Below are 16,196 nucleotides of genomic sequence, written 5' to 3'. Positions count from 1 at the left end.
ATTTAACTTTCTCAAAATCAAAATATATGGTCATGTAATCTTCATTCAATTATTATTATTTGATATTTCAACTGAGGTTTTCTACTTTATTTTTTATATTTACGACTAATTTCTCCATGAGTTGCATATTTTTTTTCTTCTTTAAAGTAAATGTACAAGGTCAACAATAAAGTATTAATAATTAGCATGCTGCCTTTTTCGTTTTATAGTATTGATCTCTGTTGTATTGATAAATACTGATCTTGATCTTTATTGTATTGATAAATACTGATCAAATACTTCTAATGTAATTCTTCTTCTGTTACAATGTTACCTCTTCTGTGATACATCTGCACAATGCTACTCTTCTGGTATAAAGGTTTATGGATATGCACATAAACATCCAAACGCACACACATATTCACATACACACATATACACGTACACATATCCAGATACATACATGCATACATACATACATACATACATACATACATACATACATACATACATACATACATACATACATACATACATACATACATACATACCTACATACATACCTACATACCCACATGTACACATACATACATACATACATACATACATACATACATACATACATACATACATACATACATACATACATACATACATACATACATACATACATACATACATACATACATACATACATACATACATACATACATACATACATACATACATACATACATACATACATACATACATACATACATACATACATACATACATACATACATACATACATACATACATGCAAACATGCATAGATACAAATTACAGAGTTCGTAGTACATATACAAAATAAAATATATATATATAGTTGATACAAATTTAAATAAAGATTAAAAATAGCGCAGCAATTGTATTTACATTTAAAGTCGTTCAGTATAATAGCGTAAATAAAATAAAATATATATAAACCAAATATCGTTGTCAATGCAACCTTCAATTATATTCAAATAAATGTTTATAAATAGTAAATTTAAATTAATATTGAATAAAATAAATTAATATTTAGGTGTTTAAGAGCTAAGTATAATTTAAAAGTATGATAAAGTTATTAAAAGTATATTATCAATTGAAAAAAGTACTTCTTAAAATTAAGTTTTCTCTTAAATACTCATGAGAAAAATCAAAATTTTTTAACACAGTATTGTTCCATAAGAAAGCTCCACAAAATGAAACACAGGTTTTACCAAAGTTTATTTGGATAATTGGTTGTTTAATAGAATTATAATTTCTTAAAAAAATATTAATTTTTTTTCTTTAAAAAAATATAAATCAAGAAAGTGGGTTGGAGAAGAGTTGGTTTTACACTTGAACGTAAAACAACAAACATTAAAAATATTTACTCGATATATATTAAGAATATTCATATTAATTAAGAGAGGCTTTGAGTGAGTAAGACAATTTTTGAAATATATAAGTCGTGCAATGTGCTTCTATTGACGATAAAGTGGTTTTAAATTACTTTTGTAAGGGCTTCCCCACGCAATATTAGCATAACTAATATGACAATGTATAAAAGAGTAATAAAGTTGAATTAGTTGATATTTATTCAAAACGCTTCTTACTTTATACAAGACTCTAATACTTTTTGCAATTTTACTACATAAGTTTCTGATGTAATTTTTCCAAATAGGCATATCCAATTTCATAACAAATATTTAACCAATTTCAAAATCCATAACCAATTAGAGATTTTTGTTAACTCAATATTCATATCAATAAAAACTTTATTGATATTATAAGAAGAGGTTAGTATCATCAGCAAACATGATTGCTGTTTTTTAAGGCTTTATAGAGATCATTTACATAATTTAGATGATCATTTACAAAAAGTAATATTGCAAGCTGTTTATGCAAAATGGGAAATAGCAAAGAAGCTTTAGAAACTTTCTACTCTATTGATGAAGTAGCAACTGAAGTTTTAGGTATCAACCATCCATCGACAATAAGTACAAAAAATAATATTGCAGTCTGCTTGTGCGAAATGGGGAAATTAAATGAAGCTTTACAAATTTATTATTCTGTTAATGAAATAGAAACTGAAGTTTTAGGTATCAACCACTCAAGTACAATTGAAACAAAATGTAATATTGCAATCTGTTTGACTAAAATGGGAAAATATAATGAAGCTTTAGAAATTTTTTATTTTGTTGATAAAATAAAAACTGAAATTTTAGGTACAAAGCATCCATCTACAATGGCAACAAAAAAAGATATTGCAAGCTGTTTGGATGAACTTGGAAATTTTAACGAAGCTTTAGAACTTTTATATTCCATTGATAAAACACAAACTGAAATTTTAGGTACTAAGCATCCATCTACAATGGCAACAAAACATAGTATTGCAGGCTGTTTGGACGGAATGGGAAAGTATAACGAAGCTTTAGAAATTTATTATTCTATTGACAAAATACTAACTGAAACTTTCGGTAACAATCATCCAAATACAATGGGAACAAAAAATAATATCGCAATCTGTTTAAACAAAATGGGAAAAAATAAAGAAGCTTTAAAAATTTATTATTCCGTTGATAAACTACAAACTGAAACTTTAGGTTAAATCAAGAAAGTGGGTTGGAGAAGAGTTGGTTTTACACTTGAACGTAAAACAACAAACATTAAAAATATTTACTCGATATATATTAAGAATATTCATATTAATTAAGAGAGGCTTTGAGTGAGTAAGACAATTTTTGAAATATATAAGTCGTGCAATGTGCTTCTATTGACGATAAAGTGGTTTTAAATTACTTTTGTAAGGGCTTCCCCACGCAATATTAGCATAACTAATATGACAATGTATAAAAGAGTAATAAAGTTGAATTAGTTGATATTTATTCAAAACGCTTCTTACTTTATACAAGACTCTAATACTTTTTGCAATTTTACTACATAAGTTTCTGATGTAATTTTTCCAAATAGGCATATCCAATTTCATAACAAATATTTAACCAATTTCAAAATCCATAACCAATTAGAGATTTTTGTTAACTCAATATTCATATCAATAAAAACTTTATTGATATTATAAGAAGAGGTTAGTTTCATCAGCAAACATGATTGCTGTTTTTTAAGGCTTTATAGAGATCATTTACATAATTTAGATGATCATTTACATAAATTAGCGATCATTTACATAAATTAGCGATCATTTACATAAATTAGAAAACAATAGGGGTCCTAGTATAGATCCTTATGGAACTGCAAAAATTATATTTAGAAAGTAAGGTAAAGAAGATCCTTCAACGTGGACATATTGTTTGCGATTTTTTCGGTAACTTTTAAGTAACATTAAAGCTTTTCCAGTAATACCATAATATTCACGTTTTGAAAAAAATGTTTCATGGTCAATTGTGTCAAACGCCTGAGATGAGTCTATAAAAACGCCTAAAGTAAGTTCTGATTTTTCAAATGATTTAGTTATGTTTCGAGTGAGATGAGTTATTGCATGTTCTGTAGAGTCGTTTCTCTTGAAGCCGTATTGTTTTATGTAAAGTATATTATTAACAGTTAGATGATTGTATATTTGGTTAAACAAAACTTGCTCTAAAATTTTTGAAAAAGCAGAGAGGACAGATATTGGACGATAATTACTGACATTTAAGAGTTCACTACCTTTAAATACTGGTGTAATCTTACCAATTTTTATATGTTCTGGAAAAATTCCTTGATTAATTAAACCTTTAAAAACTTTGAAAAGAATACTTTATATCGTCATATGAATCTATAACTTTGTTACAATTTATGTCATCAGGACTAACTGCTTTGTTAGTTTTCAGCATTTTAAATGCATTTTCAAATTCTGAAAAGCTACTTTAGGTTTATCTAATTTAGAAATTAATGGAAAAGCATAATCATTTATTGATTTATCATATAAGGAATATTTTTAGCTAAGTTTGGTCCAACAGATACAAAAAACTTTAGGTTCATGTAAAAATACACCATCTTTTGTAGTCTTAGGTATAGAGCACATTTTTAATGTGTTTTTACCAGTAATTTGACTTATAATTTGCCACGTAATTTTTAACTAGATTTATGCTTCTCTAGTAAACCGCAGTAATACCGTAATTTTGGGTAACTTTCACAACCGTGGTTAACATTGCAAACTAAAGTCAAAGATATTTTATTCTCTAGCAGTTAAAATTTTTAATTATAACTGCAAAGCACTTTTGAAGTCAGCTGTTTATTCTAGTTTTAATACAAAAATAGTGTAAAAAAGTCTTTTTAACGAATTTTCTTTCTACGCAAGTAATTTTACTTAAACATGGAAAAAAGTCACGCAAATAATTTCTTGCAACTTAAGCAGATCAGATTTAGACCCTATGGTAAATAAAAAGCATAACATGCTCATCATAATATTAATTCGAATTATTTTATGTTTTAATGCGATTGTCAGTATAGGTGAAAAAAAAATTACTAAATTTTGTAAATAAATTACTATTTCGGACTAAACTGGGATAACTTTGCACAATGTGCAAAATTACCACAACTGTCTTTAATCATCTAAAAACAATACTTTTTAACTTGAAGTAAATTTTATATATAAGCATAATTATTACATATATTTTTATTGTTTTTATTAACATTTTTTGCTTATTCCTAAATAACACTCATGTTTTTTCCAGATGTCAAGTTGTTACAAAGCCAGAAAATATAAAGACTATACCTATCCAAATAATGACCTATCCAAATGTCTTGATGAGGTAAAATGTAAAAAGCTGACACAAAAAGCAAGCTGCTGCTAAATATGGCATCAGTCGAAGAACAATTTGTTATAAATTAAAAGGAAAACACAACTTAAAACCTGGTAAGCCAAACTTCTTTTCCAAATTCGAGGAGGCTGCTTTTGTGAAGTGTACTATTCAATTGAGTGATTTTGGATTTCCAATTGGTAAAGAAGATTTACGTCATATTATGAATCATTATCATAAGTAAGAAATAAGTAATAAATAAAGGGATAAATTTAGTTAACTCATTTTTACAAAGACATCCACAACTTACAAGTAAATTTGTGCCAAACTTAAAAAAATCTCGAGCAATGGTTAATGAAGAAATTTTAAAGGATTATATTCAGCAATTATCAAAAACTGTACAAAATGTACCTCCAAGCAACATATATAATTACGATGAAACAAATTTGAGTGATGATCCAGGTTCAAAAAAATGCTTGGTAAAGAGAGGTAATAAATACCCAGCAAATATAAGAAACACTTCTAAGACAAGTATTTCTATTATGATATCAGGTAATGCTGCAGTTGAAGTTCTACCACCGTTTGTAGTTTATAAAGCTGTAAATCTGTGGTCAACTTGGTGTAAAGGAGGTCCTAAAGGAGTCAGATACTTTAACACTAAAACTGGTTGGTTTGACAGAGCAGCTTTTGAAGAGTGGTTTTTTTCTATAGTTTTACCTTCTTTAAAAAAAATTCAGGAGTTAAAGTTTTGTTAGGCGATAACTTATCCTCTCATATCTCTCCAAAAGTAATTAATGCCTGTGAAAAAAAAGAAAAACTATTTGTTTGCCTGCCACCTAATAACACGCATATAACTCAACCTCTAGATGTGGCTTTCTTTAAACCTTTAAAAACAGCTTGGCGTAGAATTATTACAGAGTACAAAGATTCTCCTGCTGGCTGCACAAAAACATCTCTTGAAAAACAACATTTTCCAGAACTTTTAAACAAGTTATTGATTGCTATAGAACCAAATCAGGCTAACAACTTAAAATCTGGTTTTAGAAAGTGTGGTATTTATCCAGTAAATGTCAATCAACTTCTTACACAATTTAGAGCGAGAGAATCGTACGATAAAGAATTTTTAGAAGACAGCTTTAAGATTTTTTTACAAGAAAAATATAAACCCTTGCAGTCTTCAGAAACCAAACAACAACAAAAAAAGCTTTCTGTTCCTGCAGGGTAAAGTGTTGGCACAGAAGATTTAGAAAAGTTTTGTAACAGTTTTGATATTGGCTCAAAGCTTGCAAAGAAAAAAAAACTGAATAAAAACACGAAAAGCATAAAGTCAAAAGTTTAATCTGAAGAAGATCCGAAAGAGTGCCATGATCACAGTCCTAGCTCAAAATCATTGAGTAGCATTGAAAATAAACTTGTAAACAGATATAATAATAATGAGAAATCAAACTCAGAAAATTTGAAACATGTGAACTTTTTCCTTGACAAATTACAAATGCCAAGGAAAACAGTGCTTATGTGAAGCCAATGGTAATAATATTAAATGCTTGTTTGACACACAAGAAAATTTTTATGAATGGGACAATACTTGTTTCACATTAAGAAGCCTCAAAAAATAACCTAAACCAGAGAACTTTACAAAGTACCTCTATTAGACTTTCATTTCTGTTGAAGTTTGTTTATTTAGCTTTTATTTTTTATTTTAAAGATATATAATTGCCTACATTAAAAGAAATTTTGTGTTTTTAGTTTTTAATGTGGCTATGTTTCTTTTACCATGTTAAACTTTTTATTAACCAAAACAATGGTAAATCTGATTTTTTTTATTTTTATTTTAATTCGTCATTAAACTCTTGTTAAAATTTCCTTTAAACAGTATAATAAAAAGAGTTTAAATAGCAAAATTCATATAAACGGTAAAGTTTTTTTTCAAATTTTATAAGGCTGTGCAAAGTTATCCAAAACCCCAGTTAACTCAAAACTTTTTAGAAACACAAAGCAAAAAGTTTCAACTTTTTGCGCAAAGTTACCCAAAGTTACGGTATGTTTTTTTGCCTTTTTTTCTTTGGCTTTCAAATGGTTTAATGTAATTTTTATTAATTAATTTATTTTCAGATGTTGGTTTTTTTTAAGTATATATATAGTTTTATATATATATATATTAATTTTATATATAGTTTTTCCTTTTTTTTTAAGTATTTCTTAAAATCTGTATTGACCCAAGGTGACTTTAAACTTTTATCGGTTTTTATAAATTGACGTTTTGGAAAATTTACACCGTAAATTTCATAAAAGGTTTAAAAGAATCTGTTGTACATTATATTTGCTTCGAATGAATTGTTTACATGCTTGCAATTTATTAGAGAGAGCTGATCTTTAAATGACGTCTAATTTTATCATTGAAAGAGCGCTTGTAAAAGACTTTTTGTGGCTTTTTTATTATTTTTTTCTCAATGTTAATGGAGAAAAAAATGGGGAAATGATACAAAACGTCATTTTTAATTATACCTACTTTAAGAGATTCCTTAAAAATATCGGTTGTTATTATATTGTCAATCAAGGTCGCAAACGTTGAGGTTACTCTAGATGGATTTTTAATAAGCGGTATAGCTCCACTTTGAAATAAATCATCGTAAAACTTTTTGATGTTGCTATTTACGTGGCATTCAAAACAATTTAAATTAATTTATTCTCTTTTTCTTTAAACTTGTTTTTGAAATATTATTTTGCAAATAAGCATTAAAGTTTTCAATATGGCCAGATGGTAGCCGATAGCAGCAGCTTAAGAGTATATTTTTATCGTTAAAAGTTCAATTGTTAAAATCTCTTTATTGTCATCAGAAATACTCATCTGAGGCGTGAAAATAAATCTCAAGTTTTCCTTTATATAAAAAATACCACCTCGTTTATTTACTTTTCGCGCTAGTGGGATCATACTAAAACCTGGAAGATGGAGATTAAAATTAGACTTTTTGTCATCAAATTCACACCATGTTTTAGTTACGCAAATTATATTAAAAGTATTTGAAGTTTCGTTTATTACATTACACAAATTTTCAACATTTTTTTTTAGACTTCTTATATTAAAATGAACAACATTTAAATGATCCCGCTCTAGAAATTATATGAATATTTAATGCTGCATTAGGGTAAAAATGTAAATAACCCAAATAACTTTTTGTTCAGTCTCAGTACATTTTAAGTCGCGGAACGTTTTTTGGAACGTTTTGAGGAACTTTTTGTCGAACGAAATAAAAAAAAGAAAGATTAAATTGCATTATAGGCAAAAGTATAAAATAAAGTTAAAAACTCTATTCTTATAAACGAAATACAATAAAGTAAATAACATATAAAAAATAATAAACAATAACAAATAAAAAAAATTTTTATACTTAATACAATTTACAGACTTTAAAATAGTTTCAGAGCTTGTTGTAGAGCAACATTGCATTGTTTGTACTTAAAATTATCGACCATTACACTATTGGCAAACTCTTTTTACCTTAGGCCTCATTCTGTTTTTATAATAAAGTAAGGTCTGGTGACGAAGGTCTGATGTGGTTTATTTAAAAGAATTTAATTTCACAATAGTTATAAAAAGCATATTAGCAAAGAAAATTTTATCGCAAATATACTTTTAAAAAATAATCATATAAATTTGAGACACCGCCAAAATGTATTTGTCGTCATTCTGGTTCATCAAAAAAAGTTCAAACGACTTTTATGTAAAATTTGATATTGTAATCTTATTTAAGTTCTTGAAAGATTTCGAGATTAAATTTTAACATCGTAATCTTATATATGCCTTCTTTTGATGTTACTGTTGTGTAAATTTTAAGATTGAAATGTCATTTAATTTTTCTTCTCTCTTATTTTCTTCATTTTACACTTGTTCCTTATAACCCGTTGACTGTCTTTTTAATTTCCAATTAAATCAGCTTTAGAAATTTATAATATTCTCTTTTAAAATCTTAATTGCGACAATAATCATTTTTTGAGAGTTGAAATGCTTCTTTCTGTTCTGCTTATTGTTTTTAATAAGCCAGTGACGTTATTAATTAAAAAACTAATTTACAATAGTTCGAGCATAACACTCAATTTTTAAAGTATATTTCCGATAATGTTAAATGTTGACTAAATAAAAATGCCTACTAAATTGCTACAGTATCGACTGCAACAACTGCTTCACACTAACTCTCTTCTTCAGAAGAGAGTTAGTGTGAAGCAGTTGTTTATTTTTTTTTTTTTTTTTACTCTTTATTTGTTTTTACAAATTCAGCCAGAAATTTTATTAGTTCTAAATATAATATCTAAGAGATTTTTGATAAAGACTGGTAACTAATATACCTATACCTATACCTGATGTCCATGGTTCATCAAACAATTAAAACTTGGCTAGAAGTTGTTTCCAGTAGACGAAAAAATCTGTAACTGCCATGCAGGTATCCGGATATTTCACATAAAACCGAAATCCCGGGATCATCCAATATCAATCCCGAGATTCTTTTTAAAATTAAGCAACTCAAAAATGTAATAAAACAATATACAAAAACGACAACAGATTATGGGCTGCAATGAAAAAAAACAATAGCTTAGTATAAAACTACATAAAGTGATTGTAAGTGACATCTCTGACAAAAGGAAACTTTTTCTAGTTAAATAAAATTAACGAAAATTTTACTATTATTAAAAGAAGGTAAATTTGCTTAATTTTAGTAATTATTGTTTAATCTCTCTTCAAACCAAATGTTTAATCGTCCAACCTCTATTCAAATCAAATGTTTAATTGTCCAATCTCTGTTCAAATCAAATGTTCAATCGGCTTTTTCAACTATAAAAGCTATAAATAAAATCCTTTAGATGTCGCTTAAACTTTTTAATAGTATAGGAGTACTATTCAAAGCAAGAAGAATGTTAATTAAACATTCATATATGGCTTATTATAAAATTAAACCATAAAACTGGCTTACTGTTTTGGACTCCAAACAACCAATCGTGTGCAAAAGCCGTGTATTTTGGAAGAAGGATGTTAATTTGAAATTGTCGCAATTTAAATATTAACTTTAATTAATAAAATACTTAGTTTCCAAGGTTTAGGTTTATTTTCATCTTATAAATTGAATATTCTCAAGTTTAGGCTTTACTGAACTTATTGAAAACATGAATTTAATGAAAATATGAATTTAGTTTTATTACCGAGCACCGCGAAAGAGTATTTAACTAGAAAATTCATGCCTCAAAATTAAAGTGCTCCAAGAAGACATAACGGTCTTATCACAGAGCGCCGTAGAAAAGCATTTAACTAGAAAGTTTACGCCTTCTTTCTTACTAATGGCGCTTATTTGGCCAGAGACGACATTCGCATCTCGAACCTACTCAACCTTCTGTTTTTAATCACTGCACCACGGCTGCAACCACTGGACCACGGCTACAATCACTGCGCCACGGCTGCAATTCAAAACTAAAAGACTCTAAAAGATGAAATGAAAGTACCAAAAAAAATTTGTTTTCATATATTTACGATTATCTTGCTGTTTTGTTTTTTGCTACTAAAAATTTAATTTATGTTAATTTATGTTTGTTTATGATTAACTTTTGCTGATATTTTTTTCTAACGCTATTTCAAAAAAAATATATATATGTTTTTCATAGTTAAACATGTCTACAAGATGTGTTGAAAAAACTGAGTTCCTAACTTTATTGGATCACCTAGCGCCAAATAAATTTTAAAATTTACGCAAAATTTGCGCGCTTAATCAAGAAACATCTAAAAAGTGTCAATATTGGCAGAATGTGTTGTGATTGTTTAGAGATTTAAAAAATTTTATACAAACTCTTTTAGAATATGTAGGACTTTAAATATACGTGTTTTAATTCTTAATTACAATAACAGCCTAGCTTCCCGGCTCCAATTTATAGGAGTAGGGTCTCATCTCCCGCTATATACTTAATAAAACTTAAAAGCCAATGTTTTGCAAATAATATTAGAGTTACTTAAAATTTTTAAAATTTAAATTTGCTACTCACTTTATTAAAGTAAAGTGGTTGAAATGGAGGGAGGAGGTAGTAATCCATGTGATTCTTGTTATTTAAGAGTAAATCTAAATAATAAATTGCTCTAGCTGCTTATAAAAATGCGTAAATATAAATACTAAAAAGAGGTTAATATTGACATAAATAATAAATATATTGAAAAAATGAATTTAATTAAATATGTTAAATTAGGTTTCTGAGTTGTTAAGAGTCTCATTCTTGGCCCATAATGTAAACCTTAATATCTTCTATAATATCAGTGCTGCTACCCAGCTTTCTGGATAGAGGTTACTCAATTTTCTTAAAACAGTCTTTCTCATAGATGAGATTAAGTTTCTATATTGGTGATAGCTGTTCAGCAGCCTTCTTGTATGTTGCTTTAACTCGAGAAACTAGTTTATCAGTTTTGCTTTTGACTTGGAGAGTCAAAATGACTAAGAGAGTCAAAAGGAAAATCTTTTGCAACTTTTTTCTTGATATGTCATTAACAAAGTTTCCAGAACGGACTTTACAGCTCTCTCGGCCATATCGTTGACCAACGCTAAGATTGTTACAAAAACTTGAAAAGTTATGAGGTCAACTTTCATGTTAGAAGGGAACAAGAGCCATTTGACTCATTATGTTCCAGAATATTAAAAAATGGCCATGACTCACAATCCATATAATCCGCAAGGGCAGGTGACACTTCAAAACGAATAAATTCTTTCTTAGTTCTATAAGTCCAGAATTATTTTTCCTTTCAAATTCATAGGTTTTGGGTTGAAGGTATTTCAACAGTTAATTTGGCAATATCTTCTTTCATACTGTTAGGTACAGACTTATTAGAATTGGTCAGAACAAAGATAATTGCTGCAATCTATGCACTATGTTTTTCCCATCTGCTAGAGACTGCTGCTGGTTCAATTCTCTCCAAATGGTTCATATGCCATATGAAGTGAATGAAATTTAAAGTGAAAGTGGTGCTGAAAAGATAGATATAAAAAAAATATATAAAACGTTTATATTATTGATAAAATATTATGCTATAAATAAAATATTTCTTTTATTTCTAAAATAATCTGGATTGCAGCAGTAAAAAAATTAGGAACATGAAAATTAGACATAAAATTTACCATCCTTTACCTCTGTGATTTCTCTTTGTTCAGATTCAAAAGCTCCTTAGTCTGTTTGAGAAAAAGCATTATCTTAAGCAAATATTACTTTTGCGGTCAATTGTTATGTCTTGTTTACAATAATCGAATCAACTCATCTTCCAACATACTTAACTTTGTTCTTTTTGCTGATGATACGCAAGTATTCTTTAGCCACACAAACATTAACCTATTATTTAACACGGTTATTTTCAGGTTCTCAAGAACTTGAAAACCTGAAACGAAAAAAGTAAATATACTCTTTTTACAAAATTATCAAAATCAAAAACCCTCCTCTTAAAACTACCCAATCTTAAACGAGAATACTCATCAGGTTTTTGGGCATAGTTCTTAATGAACATGTTACATAGCAATTATATCAAAGTAATAGAAAATAAAATATCTAATATTATTACGTATAAAACAAAACATCTCCTAAATACAAGTTGTTAAAAAAATATTTATTTTTCATTTATCCAAAGCTACATCAGCATAACTACTGCAACATAAGGCGGCCGTGGCGCAGTGGTTAGAGTGCTTGCTTTAGAAGCAGGAGATCCAGGTTCAAAACGAGCATTAGATATATTTTCGCATTACGGTAAGGAAGGAGGCGTGAACTTCTTAAATAAATGCATTTTCCGCGGTCTGGACAAAAATCTAGGCAAGCATGTATCTTTCGAAGTTAAATATGTTCTACAAAACACAAGAACAAGCAATAGCTTGTTTTTGTATTTTGTTTGCATATAATTATCAAGCAACTTAAGTTGTTTAATATTATATGCAAACAATTAGGTTAATGCCAGACCACTATTAAGTAAAATTGGGTTGTTCAATGTCTATGAAATAAATTTTCTTAACATACTACTTTTTATGTTTAAGTTTAAAAACGTTATGCTACCAAGTATTTTCAAAACTTCCTTTCTTCTTTAACACAAATACCAAACTAAATACTCCATAAATAACTTTAATATACCAAAAACATTATCAAAACAAGCTGATTTTTCGATATCTTGCCGAGGTCCGCGGTTATGGAACTTGCTTTTAACAAGTAATATAAAAGCTTTAACTTTTGTACAAAACATATATTATTCTATTATTAAAAACTTTTGTTAATCTTAGTTATTTAATGTCTTATAAATTGATGCAGCATCTTTTATTTATTTTGTATGGTACTTAAAAATATATGTTATTATTTCATTTTATAATACTGATGCAATTTGTAGATGCAATATATATCTATATCTGATGCAATTTGTAGATGCACTATAATACAGATTTATTTGGGATTGAATGTATATATAAACGGACATATACGTGTGCGTGTGTGTGTGTGTGCGTGTGTGTATGTGTGCGTGCGCGTGTGCGTGCGTGTGTGTGTGAGTGTGTGTGTGTGTGAGTGTGTGTGTGTGTGTGTGTGTGTGTGTGTGTGTGTGTGTGTGTGTGTGTGTGTGTGTGTGTGTGTGTGTGTGTGTGTGTGTGTGTGTGTGTGTGTGTGTGTGTGTGTGTGTGTGTGTGTGTGTGTGTGTGTGTGTGTGTATAATAATAATAAAAGTAGAATAAAAGAAAGAATATAAAAAAATGATAAGAAGAAATAAACAATTTTATCTTTTTTTTTTTTTCTGTAGACAGTAAATTAATTGTTAACAGTTCTTGCTTTAATATCTCTTTTCTTTTTTCATTTTTATCAGCTGTATATTTCAGTTATATTAACGGGGCTGAATGATAAGACCTTATCTTCTGCCGGCTCCGATTAAAAACTTTTTGCATCATGTTTTTATAGAGTAAAAACCTTGTAAAACTTATTTTAAAAGATAAAATAAAAAATTATAAAGTATATGCTTTAAGCCATAAACCATACATGTTGAACTGCACTTGGCTTATGGATGTAGGTTGGTTTAATTTTTAGATCCAAGAGCAAAAGGGCTTACTCGGCTAATTCATGATAACCAGCTCTTTTCTTTCGACGCTATATTTTAATATAAAAACTATTTAATTTATTTCTTTTTTTTTCAACCAAGATCCATGGTTAGATTGCCTCTCAAAGTGGGTGGTGACACTGTTTTCAATATCAACATCGTGTCACTTTTCCTTCAGACGCTCGAAAAGAGTATTTTCAGGACTGCTCAATAACCATCCAAAAAGGTTTAAGAACTATTTTTAACACTTAAAATCTGCAAGCAAACATCAAAATGTTCCTCAAGATGCTTTCTTAGCCTAATTTAACTGCAAGCTTGAATTTTCATTTTATCTACAACTTGTTATCTAAATTACCATTATACTGCCCCACAAATCGTACCAGTGTTGTTTGCAGTAGTATCAAAGCAAACAATTCTTACATGATTCGCAACATCAATTAAGCGTATTTAATCTTTGAGTCAGATTCTGAGTTTAATTCGGAAAATAAAAAACCGAATGTATTTTTAACAACTTTAGATGTACAAGAATTAGGCTAAATTATTATATTGGCAGTTGGTGCAAATGTTATAAGATTGTTTCTATCTCCTTAACTCAATTTATAGTCTTTGTCAATGTGCCCATTTGTCAATATGCCCAAGAGTCTTTTTTCTTCATCCAATCTGTCCTTTAAGAAAAAGTATAACAACCCTAAAAAATGGTTTGTTTCTTTGAATTTTTACAATAACAAATTCTTAAATTGATAAAAGTTTTTACATAAAATGTATTTAACAACCTCTGACTGAACCTCATTCAAATATCTTTCAATATATTTAAATACGTCTTTTTTGCAGAGTAACAGGTCTAATCATTGAAAACCTGATCTTAGCCTTGGAAAACATAATATACCAAGAATGCATTTTTTGTGCTTGGTGAAACCGCACACTGTAAAAAAAAAAAATTAAAAATTAAATTTGCTAGAAACATTTTTTAAATTTAAAACTTTACTACATTTTTTTATTTGATTAATTAAAGTTTTATTTGTCTGAGGGAGAAAAAAGTATTTCGGACCATGATGCGTAGCTATTGCCTGCTGCACCAGAATAGAGGATTATTGTTTGTTATTATTCTCTTAGTAATTGTTTAGCAAATTGTTCTTCAAATAAAGATAGTGTAATTTGCACCAACCTTTGAAAATGTAATGGTTACATCGATAAAAATGGCGATAAAAATCCAGAGGAGGATGACAACATGCAGTCAGATGAACTATATGAGTCTGAGTCTGATAACGATAGTTATATGGAATAGATTATTAATTTTTTCAATAGCAAAACTTTGACCTCAATTATCTAGTTATTGGGACTGTAAAAATTTGGGAACATAACGATTAAATTACTTTATTTAGCTCTTCAAACTGCACTTACTGAAATTTAGTTACTGAATGTGTATAGTCTATATATCTTTTTTTTTTAAAAGCCTTTTTGTAACAGGCGTCAGCCTAATACTTTAGAAATTATTAACTAATTTTAATTGTTTGAAAAAATATTGATTTTTTTGGTTGCTATAGCAACCAAATAAAATCAATATTTTTTAAAGCATAATTAACTAATGTTAATTTATTGTAAATAATATGCCTTATAAGGTATATTATCTACAATAAATTTAACACTAGTTAATTATGTTTTAAATCCAAATTAATTGATATTTAACCTGAATGATTAAAGTTTTCTATAACATAACAATTCTACTGAAACAAAGCATAACAACTCTACTGAAACATAACATCACAATTCTACTGATATCTCTTTGAGTTTGAAACAGCTATGTATTTTTTTATTATTATTTTCAAAAACAAAAGAGCAAACTTTTGTTTTTGAAACAAAAGTTTGCTCTTTTGTTTTCGAAAATTAAAAAAAAAACATTTTTCAAAAATTAATTAAAATGCTTTTTTGCTAACAATCAACTAATCAATATATTTCTGAAATAGTTATAACACTTTACGGATATTTACAAATAATATATTTACTATTCTATAGAAAAATCTTGCTGGAGTTAATAACAATAACATTAATAGTTAATAAATATATTTATTTAATTATTAATTAATTATCTCCGTAATATTAATTTATAATCTCCGTTATATTAATCAATAATATCTGTAATAATAATCAATAATCTCCGTAATAGAATTAACAGTTAGAGTGAGAGTAGTAACAAAAATAATAATAACAGCAATAACAAAATTAATAAGAAAATTGATTACAATAATCGTGACAAAAATAACTGTAATCAGATATTCATTAGCGCATATGCACATATATAAGTACACGCACCCAGCCACACACACACACACACACACACACACACACACACACACACACACACACACACACACACACACACACACACACTTATA

General features: G+C 28.1%; 2 protein-coding genes across 2 annotated transcripts; both read left to right on the top strand.

The window, feature by feature from the left end:
* The first annotated feature begins 1,894 nt into the window (after positions 1-1,894).
* On the top strand, positions 1,895-2,596 carry LOC136080109 (uncharacterized). The gene has a single exon (XM_065796719.1). It carries the CDS (start codon positions 1,895-1,897, stop codon positions 2,594-2,596), a length of 702 nt encoding a protein of 233 aa, XP_065652791.1.
* A 2,478-nt stretch (positions 2,597-5,074) lies between these two features.
* On the top strand, positions 5,075-5,952 carry LOC136080108 (uncharacterized). Its single transcript, XM_065796717.1, has 2 exons — positions 5,075-5,393; positions 5,465-5,952. Exons 1-2 carry the CDS (start codon positions 5,075-5,077, stop codon positions 5,950-5,952), a joined length of 807 nt encoding a protein of 268 aa, XP_065652789.1.
* The last annotated feature ends 10,244 nt before the right edge of the window (positions 5,953-16,196 follow it).

The sequence above is a fragment of the Hydra vulgaris genome, chromosome 05 (assembly GCF_038396675.1).
Source record: "Hydra vulgaris chromosome 05, alternate assembly HydraT2T_AEP".
Taxonomy (NCBI): domain Eukaryota; kingdom Metazoa; phylum Cnidaria; class Hydrozoa; order Anthoathecata; family Hydridae; genus Hydra; species Hydra vulgaris.
Note: the sequence above shows the minus strand (reverse complement) of the source record. Positions and strands in the feature narration are given on the sequence as shown.